The 23,440-nt window shown below is 46.9% G+C and overlaps 1 protein-coding gene across 5 annotated transcripts in view; it reads right to left on the bottom strand.

Annotated features, from left to right (window-relative positions):
- Positions 1-11,661: 11,661 nt before the first annotated feature.
- Positions 11,662-23,440, bottom strand: part of LOC135899107 (neuronal PAS domain-containing protein 4-like) — a 160,192-nt gene continuing 148,413 nt past the window's right edge. For all 5 annotated transcript variants that reach the window (XM_065428384.1, XM_065428385.1, XM_065428388.1 and 2 more), the window contains exons 7-10: positions 19,521-19,627; positions 17,030-17,183; positions 15,178-16,457; positions 11,662-12,915 (exon numbers count right to left, since the gene is read on the bottom strand). In XM_065428384.1, the coding sequence (XP_065284456.1) occupies positions 15,182-16,457; positions 17,030-17,183; positions 19,521-19,627 (1,537 nt within the window). In that variant the 3' untranslated portion in view covers positions 11,662-12,915; positions 15,178-15,181. The remainder of the gene's footprint in view (positions 12,916-15,177; positions 16,458-17,029; positions 17,184-19,520; positions 19,628-23,440) is intronic.

Below are 23,440 nucleotides of genomic sequence, written 5' to 3'. Positions count from 1 at the left end.
GTTTTTCTCTGGCCAAGGGGATTTGGGCATCAGAGTTTTGGACGCTTTCTGGCTAGCGGACGCGAAAAAGAATCAATGGTCTCTCGCTGCCACCTCTCCGGGGACTCGACGGATTGCAATGCGTTGGCTTGAGGGCATCACCTTAATTTCTATGTTATGGCAACCTTTCCGGAAAGTCTTTTGTCTCGCCAGTGTAGGATAACGAGCAGCATGCATATGGTTCTTTGTGGACTAACCGTCTCATGTTTTTTTTTCGATATTCCTTCGGTAGCCGCATTAGGTGCCCGAAGTATGCATTAGATTGTGGCCAACATACTTTCTTTTGCGTTTTTTTTTTTCATATCGGTGCCCCCCCGCCCCACGACGCCCCACATGGGTGAACCGACGATAGTGACTCAGTCTTGTGTGCGCAAGGGAGAAAAGCGGGGAGGAAGCGCGCTGCCTCCTGTGGCGCGCGATACATAAGGGGGCGTTGGAGGGAGGGGGAGGGGGGCTGTGATCTGTGAAACTGTGGTTGCGCAATATGTTTATTTGCCTTGTTTGGCGCATTATATGCAGTGAGTTTTTCTTAGTTACGTAGATTTAATGGAGACTTATGCGCGTATTTAGATATCTTGTTGCTTGGTTTTTTACGTGCAGTGAACTTTGTTTCCAATTACATTTTTTTGCCCTTTATCAAGCTGTACTTTCGCATTTGTATATTCCATTGTATGTTCGCATTTCTAATGTAGGAGGCCGAGTCAAATGGACGTAAGCTAACCCACCCCACGCAATAATGGTTCGGTTCGTTATGCGCGAGGCATGCGCGTAGCACCCAGGCATCTCTCATTTACAAAAGTGACACGGAGGTTTAAGGATAAAGGTTCTTTAATGCTCTCATTCACTGGGTCGAACGTGGCTGCGTGACATAATGGACACTGCAAAAAGTGTAACAGCGTGCTGTCGTGTGGTTGTTGACCCCTGAAGGAGTTTCCCAAAAATAAGTTGGTCGCCGTAAGGCTGCCGTGTACGTTGAACCTTGCATTTTATTGGTCAATGTGAAGCGTTGGAGCAAACGGTACAAAGAACAACGCGAAAGTTGCAAAGGCGATCCAAGACCGGGCCAAAGCCACCGTGCAACCACCCCTAACACAGTTGCAAAGGCTGATGAGCTGATTAGACAAGAACGAAAGGATAAGCATCGATGAATCGGCAGGGCATGTGAACATCAGTCACAGTCACCCATAATTCATGAACATCTCGCCTCTGGGATCTTGTGTGCGCAATGGATGCCCAAGATTTTGAGCCACCGCCAGAAAACGGAGCAGTTCGGCGCTGCCTTGGCTCATCTAATCCGTATCACAATGAGGGTGACGAGTTTTTTTCTGCTATTGTGACCGGGGACGAATCATGGTGCCACTACTACGAGCCTGAAACAGGACGGCCAAACTTACAGTGGGTACATTTGAATTCACCACCCCCAAAGAGAGCAAAGGCCGTCATTTCTGCCGGAAAGGTGTTGTAGACTTTTCTTTTTTGATCGTCAAGGGCCATTATTAATCGAATTCGCTAAACCTGGTGAGACTATCAATCGTTTTCGATATTGTGAAGCGCCGGATCAGCTGCGTGTCGCAATCAAGAATAAACGATGTGGAAAATTGAGGAATGGGGTCATCTTGCTCCACGACCATGCCTGTCCCCACGTCGCTGAAGTGGTTAATAGAAAACTGGCAAAGTTCAAGTGAGAAACGCTGCAACATCCGCCATACAGCACAGAACTGTCGCCTTGAGACTTCCACATTTTGGAGCCTTTGGATAAACAGTTCAAGTGAAGGAGATTCGTGTCGGACGATGACGTGAACGAGTCAGTTACAGACTTTTTGAAGCAGCAACCCAAAAAGTTTTATGAAATGGGAATCACGCGACTCATTAGTCAGTGGGACAAATGTCTAAATGATCATGAAGACTATTTTTAATACCCCATTTTTCATATATTCGGATTAGCTTACTTTCATTTGATTCGCCCTCGTATATTTTGCAGCACTCCTACTTTTTATAAGTGCTCTGTTTCGATACTATAATTTCGGTGCGATTACTCACAATACACGACCGGCGACAGCTGCTCCTGTGCAATATATTGTAGCAAAGGACAGCGTCACTGGGATTTTTCCCTGGTCATTGCATATGTACAAAATTGTAAACCAAGTTCTTGGATGACAATGTTTCATTAAAATATTTGTCTTCAACTTGTTCATTTCATGGCCTTCAAGCGGCATGAACTGCTTTGCTGGTTTGAAAGTGATATAGGTGTAAAGTTCATGTGAGATTTTCTTTACTTATTGAATAGACAGAAGCATATAAATTATTTCGGGCACAATTTTTGAGACATTCGAGTATATTATTTGATGAAGAAAATACATCATGTATTAGTCGTGACAGGCGTAGCGTTCAAGAATTCGTTTGCAGCATATTTGGCAATGGCAACGCAGTTGTTATTAACGTACTTGAAACCTTGACAAATTCTATAAGGAGGAGGCCGAGCTTCAACGTCAGCCCCTCCCCCCCTTCCCGAAAGAAATTTCTGGCTACGCCACCTGTGCGCTGTGTTCTCGCCGCTTAGTTCGCGCTGAAGCGAGAGAAAGCACGGCGCTCAATTTACTCGCTACCGCTGCCGCGCTTCTTCACGCCAGCGTTTTGACAGCAAGTGTCAGCGGTCATCGAGTGAGATGTTCGCTTGTGCGCGCGGAACACCACGCATTTTGATGTAGTTAGTAAGCTAATGTTTACAAGCTTGCACGGTGGATAAAATTACTGTCCTTACTTCTTTCAGGTGTCCAACAATGTGCTATCGCAGTCAGTGATTTGCCTTTCGGTTGCACCGGCGACTTCCTCGCAATGCGCAAGTTTCGTATTCTTGTCGCTCTGCGTTGCGCGTCGTCTGGTACCTTCGGGAAACGATGAAATAACGAATTGTATTTCGACCGCGATGACACGCCCATGATGGTACAGAGCGAAATTCCTTCGAGATCCATTTCTTTTTTTTTTCGGGCTTGTGTACAGAGTCATCATGACGATTTGAGAACTACGAGATCACGTTGCAGCACACGCTGTAATGTGAGAAGCTGCTGCTGAACCTGGATCGTCTGGTTCTCGGTGCGGCCGCTAGGAGGCGACCTTTCAGTTGAAGTTGGAAATAGGTTAAAAAACTTCTAAAAATTTGTCAACCAATGAATGTCCGTCATTTTGGTCGTGCCTAAAATATCACTGCGAAATCATCTACATTGCTATAAACCTAACCCTTGTCAGTGGCATGCCAACAAGGTTAGGCATCGGGCTCCGGTCATACCTTGCTATAAGTATATCGCTGAATATAATTGTGAGGCATGAGCCAATGCAAACGCGTTGCCGCTAGATGTACAAATTATCCTGGTGTCAAGCTAAAGTGTCACCCGCCCATGTAGAACGATAGCAGGTAAAAAAGTCATCCATGCCAAAGCCGCACGAGATCTATAACTTCACTGCACCGTGTGTGAAACTACGTTTCCTAATTTCTCATTATTCAATTATCAGCAGCATCTCATTCTATAAGTACTGCAGGATGGAGCCCTCTACCTGTGATCACCAATCACCGCTGCCTTGTGCAAGCTTGCATCATCGTATGCCTGCAAATCTACCAATTTCATCACACCACCTTGTTATTGCCTTCTCTGGACACCCAATAATTAACTGTATAGATCACCGGTTACACACCATACATAATACATACACTAACCAGCTCTACCTCTTCCTCCTAATTACAGCTAGCATACGTCGCATCGGCTACGCCGGTTTTCTCTTAGTGTTCTGCTTATATTTTTTGTTGCATCGTTCGTTGTGCATTGCTTAACGCCTTTCAAGCTTCGTTCTTAACGTCCAAGTTTCGGCGCCCTTTGTTAGCACCAGTAGAAAGCAATGACTGCGCACTTTTCTTTTCACTTACGGATAGGCTCGTAGTCAAAGGTTCTCGTGTGGTGCTCACTTCGCTTTTCTGTCACGCGACGTCACAAAACCGCGAAAAGTCACTTCGTAAAAGTGTCGTGTAAGCGTTAAATGTGCATTATTATGCCGAACAAAGCTGAACTTAATTTTTTAATAGCCGCAGTTTGCGCCGTTGCAAAAGGAATAGAAGGCGTCTGCCTTCCTATTGCTCTGGCACTGGCTACTTGGAGCTGCATCGTAGAACGGATTTATTTACGCATAACAAAAAATTTACGTGGAACTATAACGTTTTCGAGCCCTTTCTGCACGTATAAGATATCATTCTGCCACCTCTTTTTCAGTGAAGTTCTGTTTTCGCAGCATTTTTAACCTTTCATTTCAAACCGTCGCGATTTTCGTTCAGCAACAGCAAACTACGCAAAGGGAAACGAACCAATCCCAGACGCCGGTATCACCCTCATAATCCGGTTATGTATACTGTCCCTGCGCCAGCTGGACTTCACTAAATCCCTCTCCACTTCTGCGTGCTTTTCGTCTCCTGTGAGCCAAATACATAAGAAAAACCTGTCGATTTTGGCAATGCTATTCGCTTTGAAAGAAGACAAAATTGACATCCTACGAACAAAGAGACCCATTGATTGGGTGGTTCAAACAGCGCTGCAGGTCACCGCACGATGCTTGCGTCAGTGGTCACGTAAATTGGACGAAGGGAGATTGGGACGAAAACAGATTGAAATATCTTGCTTTTACCAAGGTCTCGTTATCTTGCGTCCATCGTGCTCTACGGTATGCTTTGCGCGTCGTTTTAGGTAGCAAAGAAAACAAGTTGCTGAAGTAAGTGGCAGAGAGTGCACACATTGCAGACCATTGGCAGGAGTGCAGGACAGATGCAAGTGGTCAGTCAAACGAAAGATGCTGTTTGATAGGAAATACATACGTGCACATTCATGGCATAGTCTCTTTCAATTATTCGACAATGTTTTCAATTGATTCCTAAATGCTCACAAGCACTAATAACTCCTAGAGTTAGGAAAGAAATTTGCACATCTACTCTTTCCTCATCGGTCACTTTTCCCTTTGGATCCTTATGAGATCTATGCGCGGTCTTCCGCATCGATGCCAGTGGCTTCGTCCAACTCCTCTCAATTTTCCAACGGCAGCCTGCAAATCTATTCAAATCATTCTTTTTCATCGCACGCTACATTCGTTTACCTTGTTGAAGAGGGAATATCCTCTCTTTACGAAACGAGGACACATTAACCGCGACCGCTTGTCTCGCGAACGTACCCTTTAGGCAAGCGAACAAACACATAAAAAACGGCTATTCCGTTGGCCAAAGAAAACCTCCCTATCTTCCGTTTCAAGCTAGCTATCCATATGAAGGTGAGCAGTCATGCATAAATCGGACCATGATTCTGAGTGCGGGTGAGTTTCAGTCACTCCAAGTCAGTGACGCCGTTTACATGTAGCGCCTTAACTCTCGCGAGAACGTAGCGCCACATGGTGTCGTATAAGGGAAGTGCAACCGACTTCCGGTGTATTTGTTTCCGGTAGTAGGCCGAGTGCACGTTGGTGGTTGAGTGCCGAGAAAGAGAGAGTTTTAGTTTAGCCTACGCAACTTATAGCGTACGCTATAGTGTAGCGGACGCAAAGCCGCGCACGTGTTTTGCAGCTTTAGTTGGCCAGTGAGATCTTCGGATCTCAGAGGCCATTTGCCGTCGTTGCGGCTATTTTCCGACTCTAGCGATAGGTAGCGCTGACATCTCGAATGTTTCTTTCGTTAGGCTTCGACTCGTTCGAAACGAGAAGCGATCTCGAAAACACCACAAGGGTATCCATAATACTCTTTCGTCGAAGCGGCCTGAGACTAAGCGAAAGCCGTTTACACAATCATTTGCTGCGAACGAAGTGCATTTTACAAAAGCAACGCCAAATTCAATTCGAAGCGGGCAGCCGGGACCGCCGCCATGTTGATGGCTAATTCCTTCCCGTCATTCCTAATGCTACGATCCTGCGTTTACATGCTCCGCGAGAGTCGACTCGCGCCCGTAAATTTACCCTCGCCTGGCGCATTAATGCGATGCGCCTTCCTAGCGCATTACTGCTGTTTACATGAATGTGATGCGCTAGAAATGCGATGCGATGCGACACTGTCGCATTCATGTAAACGCGGCTAGTGCGAGTGTGAGCCTCAGTGAGTCTGTGATAATCCTCCTGAATTTGAGTATGAGAGATCTTACATAACTATAGGCGTGACTGACACAATCCGCGTGAGTCGATGGTTGCAATAGAAGGCGTTAGTAAGTGCTCGAGTAAGTATTAATCCGAGCATCTTTGAGCCAGTACGAGTCCCAAGAAATATCACTTTGATTGTAGGTATGTCGCCGTATAGTTATTAGTCTTAGTGAGCCTATAGTACCTGTGCCCGAGTAGGTGTGAGTCGGAGTGAGTCATATTCAATCGTTGCCTGCACAGCTCTGTTCCCCGCCTTTTAGTTGCGATTGATGTTCAACCTTTTAAATAGCTTAATAAGAAAACATTGAAACTACTGCCTAAGAAAAATAATAAATCTGAAGGTGTAGGTTTCGAGCGAAACAATGAAAGAACGAAAGCATCTTCACAGCTCGATTTTCAAGCTTAGTTGTGTTTGCTCAAGCGTTATTCCTCTCTACGAATGAAAAAGAAAACAAAACAGTGGCTATGTTGGTGAAGTTCACTGAGAACTTGTTTTATCCATGGCGTCCCAATCGGGAGCCACTTAAGCGTCAGATCGAATGCAGCGACGCAGCTTAATGACAGTTGCCGAGTAATACAAATGTGTGTACTACGGCGAAGGCACAGCTTTTTATCCTCCTAACGGGAGCAGAGGCCGCAAGCGATAATCCTTTTGGCGAGTGAATCCGTTACTTTACCTTTTGGAAATTACTTTACCTTTTATATATATATATATATATATATATATATATATATATATATATATATATATATATATATATATATATATATATATATATATATATATATATATATATATATATATATATATATATATATATATATATATGTTGATGCGGTACGAAGTGTCAGTGCTACTAAGTACATAGATATTTCTCGTTATTCTTTCATGCTTGCTTGGAAAAATTCTTAGATTGAACAATTTCCAGCTGAAGCTTTCTTATGCTACTCCTTTTATTTTTGCCATCTTGAGTGCGTAATTGCTCGACACCTTGTACAGTTACGGGTACATTGTTTAGTGTTTGTAATTGTGAATTTCGTTTGCGTATAAACCTGTTCGTCATCGCACATGCACTACGTAACAATTCACAACAAGAACAGGGAGCGCGATTGGAGTCGTCGTTCAGAGCGCGCGATTAGCTAGGCGGCGCCGACTTGGTGCCGCTGACTAATTTGGCGCGGCCTAAGCCAATCGCGCGCGGCGCAATCGAACGCGCCCCAGGCCCTTCACAGATAGGTAACAGCCGGCATAGCACCTTGTAAATCTTTTCAAACCAATAAGAAATTCAACGGACAATGTTCTTTGCAAATGAAACGTGTTTGTCTCAGTCTTTGTCTAAGCTTTCGTTGTCGCTTCACAACACACATTCTTCTGGGGCAGGTTCGGTGTCGTAAGGGAACAGGTCGTTGCTATGGGACATACGATCAGATGTTCGGTGCTTCTAAGTGCGTTCTCAAGCGTGAAAACCATTTGCCACACGTTCCAGTGTGTTGCGGCAGCTTCTGTGATTTCAAGCTCTCCTCCTTTTGTTGCGGGTGCAATTGCTCATCTGTAGCATTGCCTATGAGTGGAGGGAAACACTAAGTGTTCCACGATAAATTCCTAAAAATGATATAAGTCAATGTGACCCGATATCTATCCCCAACATTTTATCGATAAGTATACTGTTTAGAAAAAAAATGTGATAATTGTGTTGGGTAACCTAAACTACCGGAACTAAAGAAGGTGAAAGAGACGAACAAGCAGCAGCGGACAAGAGCTGTCTTGTCCCACATGTTCGCTTTTTGGGGATCTTTCGTAAGTTCCGCTGTTTTATGTTATATTACAAATGAACCAGCTAGCTCTCTTCGGGCTGACCGCGTTACGAGAAATGTTGATGTTTTATTGACGTCAACCCTACTTCAACGTTTCCCTGACAGGTGATGGCGTTTCCCTTTCTGTATGTCTTCAATACGACAATACGACTAGCAGCGCCCCGTTGGACACCGACCACTTCACAGTATCGAGGGTCTCACCAATGCTTGGCGTCATCCCACTATGAAGACCAAACACAGATCCTTACAGCACCGTGGCCAGTGTTCAAATGTGTGAGTTTCTTTGCATGCACCCATGTTTCCAGGGCGAAAGAGAGCACGTACAAGAGTCACGATACGTCGCCTGGTTCCATTGCATTCGCAATTCTGCGTGTCGTCCCAACTGTGCTGAAGCGATCAGTCTTCAATGAGAAATCCTGGATTTCTCATTGTTCATGAAGACAGTGTTGTCCGGCGACGGGCTTTTCTTGAAGGAAGCCCCTTGTGTTCGCGCCCGCACTGTCTAAAGGAAGGACGCAATGACAAGCATCTTTTTTTTCTTCTACGAAACAATAACTTCTTTTGTTTCTTTAATTGCATCCATTGCCACATAATAGACAAGTCTCTGTACACAGTGTTCTTGCGCTCACTCAAGCGCGTGTGACGTGACACAGGAAACGCAACGTGACAGTGCTCCAAAACAAAGCAAGGACTCGTGCACGCGTAATGTCCACACCGCTCGTAAAAACAAGAAAGAAAACAGCCATAAAGGAGAGAAAAGCAAGGAGTAAAGCACAAAGTGCAACTGAACTATTGCAGGCACAGCGCACCCTTCAGGCGTACGAGGCGCTGCTGCAGCTCTGTGTCGAGTTAGCGAGGAATTCAGATTTTCAGCAAACGCAGCGAAAACAATCTTCCGGAGATTATGATAACACAGGTGAAAAAAACAATATTTCAGTACCCTTGTTCGCACACACGCTTACCCTGCGGGCTTGTAGCACAATGTTTTATATATGCGCCTCAATATCTTTTCAACCTAAATTTTGTATAAATTTCAAGTGAGCATACCATCTTTAATACATCTGGCCGATGACCTTATTCAGAATTTCTCAAACCATACTAAAAATTGTTTCCTAAGGTAGTCTTTCGGATGACTTTTCGAGGCCCCTTCGTCATTGATTATAATAATTCAGAGAATAATTTCCTCTGCCCAACTCCGACCACCAAGAGTGCTTCGGTTCGTCACACATTTTTGGCGGTATGGGCCTAATAATCTTTACTTTCACCAAGCACATCAACCTTTTCATGGTTTCCATAGAGATGGACAAGCCACCGTTTCGTGTGGCCGCTTATTCAGACTAGTGCGATTTCGCCTCCTTAGGGACAAGCAGTGCTATGGATGCGGCAGCACTCCAAAATTTGAAGCCACGTGTGACCCAAGCTGGCATTCGCAACAGGACAAAAGCAACAACGCACTCTCAGAGGCAGAGTGTCGTGCGAAGCAGTTTGAAATAAATATGTACTGTCTCGAGTACCGTTCGTCTTCAACTATGAAAAGAAAGTTATGGAAAAGAAAGTGAGAGAGGTGGTAAATAAAATTCACAGGGATTATCCGTAGCGGTGAGATCTGTATAAGCGTGCATTTTGCACATTCACAATACAATAAGAACAGAAAACACACGCACACCAGTAAGAACAATAACATTTGTTCCTTCCTTCCTACTCTTCGGAAGAAAGCACAAAGGAAAACAAGCACTCCACATAAGCGGATGCTTCGGAGCACAATAGAGCATGTTCGAAAGAAGCAAGATGAACATTTGTTCTCACCTAAAGCTTGCAGAGTGTGCACACATCTTTCTCCATTTATTTACATATACTTGAGTGAAATATGGTAATTATATCTTTGATCAAGAAGGTTTCGCGACAGGAATAACTATGGTATGACAGCTCACTCGATATCTTAAGGTTGAAGAAACAGAAACCATACACTTGTATTTACAAGGACTAACGTTCCTCAAAAACACATGACATGAAATGACATCATGGTCTGTAAATAAGGCACTGGGGAGCAGCGATGAACATGCATCGTAAATACTTTGTGTGTCATAGGTGTAAAGCAGTGCTTTCAATCTAAGCTTATCAAACGTGACATGCGATCGGTAGACGTAGAACATGACTTTCGGGACGTCTCAGCTTGCTTGCAAAAAAAGGGGTTTGAACTTCTTTAGGGAGCACCCGCTTCTTATAGGATAAGCCACGGATGGATTTGATTTGTATTGGTAGGCGCTAGTAAGCAAAACTATTTACTACAAAGCAGCACACATCTTCTCAAATGACGGACCGACTTATTACCTTGCAAAAGCAATTCTCAAGCCAGAACAAACAGGCAAGTTCAATTTGATATAGAAATCCGCGCTTTTTTTTTTCAATTGGCATCCTGAGTCAATTTCAAAGAGGTGTTGACAGCCATTTCGAGTGCCCAAAACATTAGTTTTGTACAAAAACAGTGAGCGTGTTCAATGGCACCGTCACACCGATCAGAAGCAATCAGTTGGACGGAAAATCGCGTTACATCAATATAGGGTGCCTCATGCCTTCTGTGCTAATCAGATTTGCGGGAGTCACCTTGACTGTGCGTAGTGCGTGTTAGGTGAAAATATATAATATCTTGCCGCTTATGTGGTGCTCAAGATACTCCTGTTCAAAGCAAGTGCAAGTCTTGCACACGATTGCAGCAATAATCACGCAAATATTGTTTTAGATATCATGATTACAAAAACATCCTCCACGGAGAGACGCCTTGGGTTAAACTTATCCGACCTCAATTAAATTGGTGAGTCGTCAATAAGTACTACGAGGAAAAGCAACGCCGCCTCCCTCAGGCACTTAGTGGCACAACTTCCTGCTACGACCTTACTTGTATCCAGGGAAGCAAGTGAGCTCGAATCTTGTTCTACAACATACTGGCTCACATCAGCCCTAAAAAGGCACCAAACACTTCGCTTTGCTCATTTATGCAGAAATTTGGCATAAGGTGCTTGTGGAGGCAGATAGCCTACTTTAAATGTATCCTTTTCGCGGCAAGTTCACTCATTTGATTAAAGCACTGCTGCAGTTAAAGCAAAAAGAATGCCGTGGTATGAGTTCACCACTCAATATAAGTGACAGCTGTCATGTCTATTAAGCATGCATGCAACATGCTCGTTTCCATCTCGGTGAGATGCTCGGTGCAAGATCATTGCTGAGTGGCGAAAAGAGTTGCCTCATCAATACCACACATGCAAGCTGATTACCGTCGCACCAGATAGGCAGGCTATACGTTCAGAATAGCCGTCAAAGTTGGCATCTTGTAACACCGCTGACTGACAGACATCCAGCCAGCTGCGCACATTACACTGAATGATGGTAAAATTGCAGACTCTGATGTGTTTGATATTCACGTGGTTGCCACTTGTTCATTTAGGTAGATGTGTTTTTGACAGATGAGGAAACTGAGATACGTCACAGCGCAATGCCTACCCTAATGTACGGAGGGCAAACACTCTTCATACATCGTTGTAGTTTTCCGCCGTGCTATGACATTCGTTTTTGGACACTTAGACACTTTACATGCTTGAAGTCGATTGAGTAATCCAGACACCTTAACCTCAGCGCACATTGCAAACAAAAACAAAAAACAAGAAAAACGAGTCGTACGGGACTCGATAGTGTACTTCAGGAGCAGCACAGCCCTTCCAGGTTTGCACGTACACACTGAATAAGTGACTTCGTGTACTACAGAAAACAAGGCTTGCAAGTCATTTGCCAGTTCTCCAAGTTCTACCCAAGTTTTAACATCCATGGCTTCTCACGAAAAGTTCCATATAATCTTGAAAATTAAGACACCTTTTGAAATGAAATTGTTCACTATATCGGCTCTCCTAAAAGGTAAGGAACGCGGAATGGCCGTAGAGTCGTAGAGTTTTCTGTAAGGCTCGCGGCCTTCAGGGAATAGTGAACAGTACACAATATAGCTCGTTCTCACGAACGTCTCAGTCAAGATCAAAACGAATACCGTAAGTCTAAGGCACAACAGTTAATTGCATTCATCACACTCACTAAAGTTTTTTAAGGCCCCGCTGTCTATTATTGTTAAACTGCCCTGCACGCGTTTTGTACATACATTCTTTAGAGCAGCAACACAATCATTGTATATTTTTGCCCACTGACCAAGGTAGTCATATCAACGTTCGTAACGATCAACGTCAACTTCACCCACGCAATCACGTCATGGCGTTGCTACGACACTTATGGGCAATATGATGTAACCAGGACGTGGTACTTATCAGTGGTAAAAAAAAAAACGGTTCGAATTGAGTCCAGTTTTCCACTCTTTGGTGTTGCGGTCTAGGAGGAGCACCTCTTGTCACTGCTCTTTCTCTCGTCGCATATCGGTGCTTGGAAAGGTGATGCCGGCTTCTCGAGGCATTGCTTGTCGAAGCTGCCAGTTCTAGGTGTCGTCATCTGCCGCTGCGATCACTACGCGCCATTAATCGATATGATACGCACGAAAGCACATGCACCATTCCTTACACTGCTCAATCGAATGTTCGAAATAAATAATGCAAACACAGGCTTCGTGGCGACCTGTCCTTGGCTCTCGATGGTCTCCGAAGGAAGACGGCGTCCCACAGTTCTTCTCTAAAGCAACGGCCCATGTAGCTGGTGCGCTGCCACGATTGGAAGTGCAGGTGGCTTTAGTTTGCCCCGTGTGCTGCTGGAGCGTAATAGTCCAGAGCTCCTTCATCCAAGCCGGGTATTCGTGCTCTCTGTGTTGGCAATATGCCATACGGTGGCTCTCTCTCTCTTTGCCTCGTGCGTGGAAAGCCGAAGCTGGACGGAGAAGGTGTTGCGGGTGTCACACAACCGAGACCCGGCCGGCACCAAGCACTGCAGTGAAAAAAAAAACGGCAAAATGACATAAGCTGTGTTTCCTTCACATTCTCAAGCATCCATGTGTGCACTGTAAAACGCGATAAACCCTTCAGTGTTTACATTCATTGGCTGCCAAGAAAGTGGCACCAGACGTATAATATTCCCGGCCCTATTCGTTTTGACGACCACTACTCGCGAAGCACACCATCATCGTTGAATCCGTAACATCATCTCTGGAAGAAACGGTGGCTGTGAGGGCGCCTCAGTGTTGTTACTCTGTGCAGGCGCGCAGGCGCAGACAACGGGATGCTGTTAAGGCGAGACCCGCAATTAACCCGATCCCGAGCCTCCATCAGTATTGTGTCGCCATCTGCTACAGACGCCTGCCAACGATTCCTTTTATCGCACCATAACGTTTCCATCGCAACGTTATCAATGGCCACCGGGTATTACAGAAAAAATACATGGGAAAAGCTTTACAGATTCTCTGTACGTGCATGCTAGGTTTAAATGCTTGTTTTTGCATGGCATTTTGAATATTTTTAGCGTTGCAATAATGAGAGGTAGCAATATGTCGACGCCCCTGCGGCTGTCGCTTCTTTTGCCCAGCTTTTCCTCTATATATATTTAGTCTGCTAACTGTACGCTCTGCGGACGAAGGCCTCCCTCAAGACATCTAATTTTCTCAGCCAGTTGCCGTCGGTCAACCCACTACTCCCATGCGCGCGCAAATTTCTCCATGACAAACTCGGCTGCTTTGCCTTCTTTCTTCTTGCTATGTCAGGTATTTTGTTCCTGAAATACACAATAGGAAGTCATCTCTACGCATTACAGCCCTAGTGCACCCATGCCTGCCTCATTTCTATAAAAGATGTCGTCTATACCTTCGTTCCCATTGTGTTGTTTTTGTATCTCTACGATCGTATTTTAACGTATTCTACTTCATGTTCCCTAATTTTCACGTTTCTGGCATTGTAAAACTGGCAGAATATTCTCGTTGTTAAATGTGTTGTTGAGAAAGTGTCAGAACTTTCTCCAAGAAGCAGTGTAGGCCCTTCAAGGGCAACTGTCTTAACTGAGAAGAGCGTGGTCATCAATATCACTAGAACAGACAACGTACAAAACTGGCTGCTGTTAGCAATAGTAAATGTCGTCACAGCTTGCCCGAAGCAGATTACAGCACTGGCTTGCTAATTATGCATTTTGGAGTATAAATCTGTCTGACCCTCTAAAACAACTATACTCTCTTGGTGCACCTTATGTTGTTTACCCGTTACCTACACGAGTCACACCTGCACTTACTTTACTAACACGGATCAGTTTCTTCCGAATGAGCACCTGCTGTTCTACATGGTACACTCTATTTTTCAGTGGAAAAATAACTAAGCAAAAATATATTTCTCAGAATCGCAGATAGCGTCATCACTGTTGTGAGATCCAAGCGCAATCAAAGAGTACAATTTCGGCTGATTTTTGAGCCTGTCCCGTGTTGGAAACATTCGGCCAACCATAGGTTGTCATAGGAAATGTGCACGTACCACTTCTTCATCATTATGGATTATGAATTCAACTGCCATTCCATTTCCTTAAGTGCACTGACATGACATGTAAATTATGGATTACGCTATTTTTCAGAAGATATATTTCAAAGGCCCAACGTATCCCATATGTTACGCTGAGTTACATCAAAATGGTAATATCAGCATGGGAAACAGCGCAAAACGCATAGTCCGGTTTGCGATAAACTGGAGTGAAATGTAAGCTATGCATAAGTGAACAACCGAAATTGTACTTGGTAATTACCGTAGAAATGAGGGTTGAACTGATAAAATTCCATTATTTTTGTACAGTTGTACTAGCCATGTCGAGAAGAAAAAGGGTCACAATTTGTTGCAATTTTTCTGGAAGTTCCCTTCTGTATGAGCGCTACAGGGTTGTACAATACAAGACGTGGTAAGGAAGATAGGCAAAAGCTGCAACAAACCAGCTTGTGCCGCCCGATCATGCCGCGTACTAAGCAGCCAGGAGAGCTGGCGACTCACAAATGCAGCAGAAATGAACTCACCAGAACTCTGAGAACACACGAACTCACCAGAGAACATATGCCAATAGTCAAGAGGCTGACAATCATTTACAACAATTACAAAGAATGTTTGAAACATGGCGTACGGAACGCAACAAATTATTTGTGGTTACACTAACGCCTACGTATACTCTCTCACTAGAGCTCAGTGTTAAGGAACCTCCACTATCTATCAGCAGCAAAGGGCGCCTCACCCGGTCAGGACTCGACGGAAGCAGGTTCCTCAGGAATTGCCCGGTGTCCCGGCTGGGGCTGCGGAAGGCACGCTCCCGTTGCCGTGTCAATGCCGCCGCCCGTCCCACCTAAACCAGGGGGGCCGGCGCCGCCCACTGGCCGGTGCCAGTAGGGATGCGGATGGTGGTGATGAGCCGCGGCCGCAACAGCTGCCGCGTGCGCCGCAGCCGAGGCGTCGAGAGCGGCCGCGGCTTCCTCTTCGCTGCCAGCTCCGCACGGCGCCGATAACCGCGGTGGAGCGAAGGCGCCCCGGTGGTAGAGGAACCCTTCTCTGAGGTCCGCCGAGCTCTGCGCCGCAGCCGCTGCCGCAGCTGCCGCGGCCGCCGCTGCGTACGGTTCCTTGCCGTCGGCGAGTTCGAGCGTTAGGCTTAGCTCCAGGTAACGAGGATAGTACGCGGGCGGTTCGAGGGGCGTCGGGTACTGTGCCACGCTCCGAGCGGCCTTCGCCACCTCGGGGTCGTCCAAGGACATGTACGTGGGCCGCAGGTAACCGGATCCGCCGCCAGAGATCAGTTGGGACACGTCTTCCGTGTTGGTGGGCGTCAGTGACTGTTCCACGTCGGCCAGCCTGTCGTCGGGTAGCTTCGTGGGGGCACGAAAGGCCGCGGGAACGGGAGCCGTCGCTGCCAGGACCTGTCCGGGACCACCGTAGTAACCGGAAGGAAGCAGCGGAGCAAGTTCCGTGAATGCGCCGTAGCTTGGCCTTGGGGCCTTGGGGAGGGTCGGACTGTTGGTGCTGACACTGCTGCTGCCGCTCATGCTTCCGCCACTGCTTACGCTGATGCTGTGACCGGGAGACGCCGGTCTCTTGAGTCCACCAGAAGACGAGGAAGACGGTGACATCCACTTCCGGTGATCGGGCGAAGGGATCGGACTGCTGGTGCTTGCGCTTGCGGAAGCGGTCGCAGCTGCAGCACTAGTTGCAACGCTGCTGTAAGGAAGACCACTGTGGTGTGAGGGGCCGCCGTACTGGAGCACACCGGGGTGGTGCTGGGGATGATGAGGCACCGGCGCTCCATTGAGGTGGTGGGGCAAAGCATAAGGTGAGTGTGGCAACGGTGCTTGCGGCACTTCCCGCGGTGGCGGAGGTGGCGGAGGTGGTGGGTAGGGCATCACGGGCGTAGGGTAGTAGGCCGGCAGGCGTGTGGCTTCGTACGCAAGGCCGTAGTGCATCTTCGAGTGCAGGGAGTAGTACTGGTAGAGCCAAGAGTTCGCACGCATCACGGCTGCTTCCCGTTCACTGCAAGAAGGAAGGCGGTTATTATATTTCAGTTACAGACTAAACACCTAACAGCAGAGTACTTTGTGAACTAGCGTTTCGCTCAAATCTTCTTCCCACTCTTATTTTTCAATTCAGCTTGTTCTTGCCGAAGAGGTCTTGTAGGGCATCATGGTTTGTTGCAAGCATTTCATTTTGTGAAGTGCAACGTTTAGTTGCAATTACTACTCACATTAACCCTGACGTGGTGTTTTTGTTGCTTGCATTTATTTTTCAGTACGCATCAATTTCGTGAAACATGTGTGTGCGGTAAGGTACGAATTTTCACTGCGGCAGTATAGCAAGAAGCTGTTTTTCATCAAGACGTGCAGTGTTGCCTTCATTTAACCAAGCTCGCCAGTCTTAGAGATCGTCGAGCACCCTAAGACAAGAGATGCGTACAATCAAGTGCCTTCTTTTTCTTCACAAGTATGAGCTTGACGACGAACACTTAAGGTCCCTTTCTTTATTCTTTTTCGCGGGCACAGTAATGTCACAATGCTGTACGCACGAGCTAGTGAAGGAATACTAGCGGGAATATTTTGATATCTCACCTAAGAACTTGGTTGGTGCACACTATGACGGGCTGCTGGGAGCTGTCGGAGCCGTCCTTCACCTGAAGCACGGCGTGCACCCACAGCCAGCCCGAACGACTCGTCTGCAGCCGCACCAGCAGGATGCACGATCGTTCCTGCTCCGACTGTGTTACTGCAATTTTCCACGAGAACACAGGTGTTTTAAGCAAAGCCAACTTTCGGCGTTTTACTTCGATGGCAACGTACAAAGCCGCTGATGTCTACGACACACTCAACGCATTATTAAACAGTGCGCCGTTAAATCTACTCGGCGCGATGTCCATTTCTTAGCCTACGGAGGGAGGATAGGTCTCATTCACGAACCTAACACCCATGTGAAATATGTGTACTTCTAGTTTATTTGTAAGACGACTAAAAATGATTGAACTCATCATTACTTGGCATGCGTGCACATCCACGAAAGAAAGTGGCACGATCAAGAGCGGTAGTAGCAGCTTGAAGAGAATGCTCTACATTCTACGTAAGGTCCGAGCGCAGGCTTGCTGGTTTCATATGCTGCAGCGAAACGTATTCATGAGTCCGATAAGCGCTCGGGGACAATCGTTCCATCTACAAGTACTATAGGACAATACCTCCTGCCAAATGCTCTGTCCGAACAACATTTCATCGCGAGTTCTCGTGTTTAGCTCAAACATCTGGTGGTTTGAGCAGCGCAGCGCGCGCCGCAAGAACTTATAACCTAATGCCGCATCGCTTCGCACGTGTCGGCCGCCGCACCGGCGGGCCAGCGTTGGCAGTCACAGTTGACCCGCTGCCGTTGTTGACCCGAGCACTCGCACGCAAACCGCGGGGCGAGGCAGCGACTACTTATGCGCGCATAAGACGCCCCCCATAAGGACCCTCTTTTTTTTTTTTTTCACTGCGCTAAGCCAGCAGCAGCACGTGCGACCACCCACTCCCTCACCACCTTCCTCCCCGCGTGTTCCTTTTTTTGTAGGTCTGCTCCTCGCCTTCGTACGCCTACTTGCACACAGCGGCAGCGCCAGCGCCTACACCGAGTTCCTGCCTCCGAGGCGGCAACCTCTTTTTCTTGGTCTCTTTCTCGCATCGCGCCGGATTCGTGATACGGCCCTGCATCTAAGAGGCCAGCTCCCTGAGATGAGAAGGGGGAAAATCAAAGAAAGAAAGGAAAAAAAAGAGAAGGAAAAGGCTGGGAAGCCTGAACGAGAGAAAGAAGGAAACCGGTTGCTCGTGCATATTGCCGTTTGTCTGTTCCTGCCGCAGCAAGTTCGCCACCGCTTGCTATATAGCAGCGAGGCAAATGGCTGGCTTTTGGCTGTACGGATACATAGCTCGGCCTAAAGATTGCTCCGCGCGCGGGGCTCTATGCACCGTGGAGGGCGGGGAGGAACAGTCGTTCGTTCAGAACCAGAAACGGAGAGACAGAGAGAGAGAGAAGCGGAGAAAATACCGAGGAGAGGGAGGGTGGGCAAGATTGGGATCGTGCGTATAATTTCTCGCTTAGATCGCGTCACGCCCATGGCTTCTTCTTCTCTTAGCCAACGTGCACCCCCTTCGTGTGTATTCCTGTCTGCGTCTTCCTTTTATCTTTACGTTTTTGCTTCACCGGTCCCCTTGTTCCTGCTTTTCCTGTAGTCTCGTTGCTTTGGTAGCCGTTTCGTTTATCCTTCCCCCCGATTTTCCTCGCCTGAATTTGCACGCGGCGTGCTTGCGCGTGCAAGAGAGCGAGCCCTGCTGGACGAGCCCTTCGTTCTCGTCGGGGTCGACCGGTGTGGCCAATAGGAGGGACGTTCGGCTGGCCACTATGGTCACTTAATAAGGAACCCCCCCCCCCCCCTGCCCTCCTCTTTTAAAAGAAGGAGGCGGGCGGATCTCCAGGGCGGATCTTACGAGCTGCGCGGTCCTTGGCACTGTTTTTCTGTTGTTTTCTTTGAGCCTGTCTCTGCTGCTGCCAGAGCCAGATTCGTCTTGGAGCGGGTCGAGTCCGAGTGTTTAATTTGGCCTCCCGTCTCTCTTCTCCCTCCATGGCAATTTCGTATCTCGATGTTGCTGCCAGGCGGATTGATGTGCCTATTTGCTTTGAGGCTCTTGAGGCAGCTTCAAACCTACGTGTGCATATTTATTTGCTTTCACGAAAGTACGTGAGCTTAATTACATCCGTGATGAAACAGGACATGTAAGTCAAATTGTAAACCAAGAGTTCTTGTCGACATGCTGCATTAACAACGACCCCAACCCGTTCCCAATGACATCCTCGATCGAATTCTAGACAGCAGGTACATATCAACATTCTCCGTGTGATCAAGCAATGACAACGTTATGAAAGAGCGAATCCTACCCGTTCTCAGTAATGGCCTCTCATGGACAATGCGTTGATATCAGTCCATTGCTGGTTATTTACAAATTTCCATCTGATGTTATAACTAGTTTTGTGTCTAAATAAATTTTGAATACCTTCGTACTGGAATGTCAACAACACGATACTCACTGAGGCGGTGCTTTGACTGTGCTTCCCTCAGGTGCTCCCAGTGTACCAGCTCATACCAGGAGATGCTCTGAAGGCTGGACTTTTGGTAACCCAGGTGGAACTCGCCACTGTAGAAAATGACAGCGTGAAATATGTTTAAAATACGCACCTTTTCGTTCATTGTTGCCAGTTTTGTCAACGTACTTTTCTGAGAGCTCCCCAACATGTAATGACGCAACATTTGGACAAGAGGAAGCCGATAACATCATCGGCACATCAGCAGTTCGTGTCTCGATATGCTACCAACAAAACCGAAGTACATGTCGCTGTTACAATACTTCTCCTGTTAAGATCGGGTGTGTTACGTTATGTTATCAGGTTAAGCAGATGTACTGATTGACGGCTTTCAGTATCTCAATGGGTCATTTTGAGTAGCTATTGCCAACAATCCAAGGGCTACCCTACTATATGCCCACCTGCGCACTTCAGAGGACGACTGAAATCTCCAGTTAGCAGCATTTTCAATTGCAATACGTCTCCTTCGATCGTCTTGCGCGAGCAATGGCCGAAAATTAAGTATGCGGCCTTGTGCACAGATACGCCACAGCCGCTAAATGGCAGAGATTTGTGAGCACAATCAGACGACATCGAAATGGCACTTAAAACATGCAAATGTCATACCAGTCTAAAGAACTTCAAGACATTCGCAGGAGCAGTCTCCCGACAGCTCAAGTAAAATCTCAGCTGTCCCAAGTCTACAGTGACACGCCTCGGCCACAGTGCCCTTCTTTGTTTTCATACTATGTGGCATCATAATGTTGGTACTAACAGATGGCACAGGTTTTTCTTGGTCACAAAGCGAATAAGTAACTAAAGCTACAGAAAGTACTGAAAGATACTAAAGGGAACCACAGCAGTTAACACACACGCGCATCAGAAGTGCGCTAAACCATAAAAAGCAAAGTACGAAAAGAGAGTTCGAGAACAAGCATTGACGAGCTTCCTCGACGACGAGTGTACCAACACAAATACACATTACTAACTCCACAAGTGGCACTCAAGCATACGTAATGTGTAGCACGTGTAATATGTCTTATTGAAGCATATAATATGCGTGAGTTTAGAAGTGATCATTTACGGCGAGCATCTGACATCTTTTCCAGTGCTTCGCAAAGCGACGAGCTATAGTCTTTACAACATCGCAGATGGCCAACTCCCAAGTAAGGTTTTCTTTTTTTTCTTCCTTTCTTTAAGTTTTGCGCTGTAACAATATAGTACTTTCAGATTGTCATACCTCTGCTCTTCAATCTCTAGGTAGAGTTTAGCTTCCCACACACTCTCTTTTTCTTCGTAAACACTCGGCGTCGTGCACCTATAGCTTAGACGATAGCCGTCTTATTACATTAGCAATGTCAGCAAGGTAAGTAGCGATCTCCACACGGCCGCACAGAACCAGACATGAATGTGAAGACATGAATGTCAAGTTGCGCCGCATGTTTGTAACGACACACATGAAGAAATACGATCACACAGAGATAATGATGCACTAGGTAACTGCTGTTTTCTTCTTTTTTTTTCTTTTATTGCATTCAAAACACAATTGCGAAAGCTACGAAAACGTTTTTTGCGATATGTTGCTGATACTGCATAAAGTGGGGCGGGAGCTATAAGGGCAACATAATGCCTTATTGTCGCCACCTCCTCTGTAAATGTTCTTTTTTCTAAAAAATAATAAATTCAGTTGCATTTATTTGAGTTTAACTACAATGGATACAATAGACTTTTGTTTAGTGGAACCCTGTTAAGCTGAATTTTGGGATATGAACCGTCTGTAAACATTTGACTGGCTTCCCATTAACACAATGCAAGAAAAAGAACACGAATACTACTAATCCGCGTAACATCAACTTCCAAGCTTCCGCAGCCGCCATTTAAGCCTGCTATTCGAAAAGTACCTAATGACAATGAGGGCGAAAGGTAAGTAGAAAAACAGACAACAAAAAGGAACTACCGAAATGTGATAGTATGAGTGCGCATTCGCTTCGAGCGTTGCTTCCTGGTTTTCTCTAGGTTAGGCGATGGTGATTGCTGGTCACATAGCGCCAAGGGAACGAGTACTGACGCACCCGCACGCAGCAGCACTAAAATACAAGGATACTACAGACAATTCCAAGCTAGCTGGCTGCAGGAGCCCCCAGGTAATTTTTTTTCTATCTACCTACTTTTTCATTAGCACGAGTCCAATCGGCCACCCGGGAGTCGTCGAGCAGGAGCTGGCTTTCCCGTGAATGGAGGCGTAAATTTGTTTTTTCGCGCGCTGCTTCGCGTGCACAAGGCCTGCCACTCACGCAGACCTCCGACCGATTCATTCATACATCGCCGGAAATCTCGGCCTGGCGTATCGAAGCCGCCGTGTACGCATACTCGCACTCGCTACGCGCGGACGGCGTAGTAAGCGCGCACGCTTCGGCTTTGATCAAGCGTGCAAGCGCGTGAGCGCACGAAGTCTGCCCACGCGCCCGCAGAGGCGCAGAGTGGCAAGGCCACAGCGCCAGTGTTTTATAATGCGCGCACTGCGCTTTGCCGCCATCCCGGCGCGATCGTGTCGGCGCTTGCATGATGCACGGGAGCATCGTGCAACGCGGACCCCCTCCTCCCCCGCGCCCGTCAGCGCGTTATATAGTAGCATCGGCAGGGCGAGAGACGGTGCCACATCCGCCGCGGCGGTGGCGGCGGAAGCGGTGGTCTTCACCGCGCTGCACGTCGTCACGCCGCTTTGCCTAAAGGTTATACAAAGGCACCGCAAGGCGCGCGCGCGAGTACTGCTGCGGCACCGGGAAGGTCCATCTCGGGCGAACAGTACTCGCAGAAGGCGCCAGGGGTCGCTCTGAATGAGCGTGCGCGTGCCTGGCTGCATAATGCTGCGTTCCGGGTAGTTAATGCACGTTTGCGTCCAACTCTAACGTCTCGTTGCTGGCTACAGCGCAGCTACAGATCTGTTCAACAATTTTACCCTCAGCGTAATAGCGAAAGTAGAGAAGTCGCGTGCAGTGCTCCGCGGTTCGCCGCTATTACCGCTGGGTCGACAAAAAAAAGAATTTAGGCAGAAGTAAGCACACTTTTCTTCTAGACGACTTGTCCTATTGGTCACATAAAGTACATAGACAGTGCATAGACGAGTCTGTCTTGTAAGGTATAATTAACCCCGGATACTTGTGGAAATCGCATAGACATAGGTCCACCGTACTCGAAATAAATACAGGCATTGAAACGCCGGCTTCCCACATTTCTTTAGGCATCATCATCATCATCACCACCACCACCACCGTGGTTACGCCCACTGCAGGGCAGAGGCCTCTCGCATACTTCTCCAACTACCCCGGTCATGTACTAATTGTGGCCATGCTGTCCCTGCAAACTTCTCAATCTCATCCACCCACCTAACTTTCTGCCGCCCCTGCTACGCTTCCCTTCTCTTGGAATCCAGTCCGTAACCCTTAATGACCATCGTTTATCTTCCCTCCTCAATACGTGTCCTGCCTATGTCCATTTCTTTTTCTTGATTTCAACTAAGATGTCATTACCTCGCGTTTGTTCCCTCACCCAGTCTGCTCTTTTCTTATCCCTTAAGTTGCACCCATCATTCTTCTTTCGATAGCTCGTTTCGTCGTCTTCAATTTAAGTAGAACCCTCTTCGTAAGTCTCCAGGTTTCTGCCCCGTACGTGAGTACTGGTAAGATACAGCTGTTATACGCTTTTCTCTTGGCGGATAATGGCAACCTGCTGTTCAGGATCTGAGAATGCCTGCCAAATGCACCCCAGCCCATGCTTATTCTTCTGATTATTTCAGTCTCGTGATCCGGATCCGCGGTCACTACCTGTCCTAAGTAGATGTATTCCCTTACCACTTCCAATGCCTCGCTACCTATGGTAAACTGCTG

The sequence above is a fragment of the Dermacentor albipictus genome, chromosome 7 (assembly GCF_038994185.2).
Source record: "Dermacentor albipictus isolate Rhodes 1998 colony chromosome 7, USDA_Dalb.pri_finalv2, whole genome shotgun sequence".
NCBI classification, from domain to species: domain Eukaryota; kingdom Metazoa; phylum Arthropoda; class Arachnida; order Ixodida; family Ixodidae; genus Dermacentor; species Dermacentor albipictus.
Note: the sequence above shows the minus strand (reverse complement) of the source record. Positions and strands in the feature narration are given on the sequence as shown.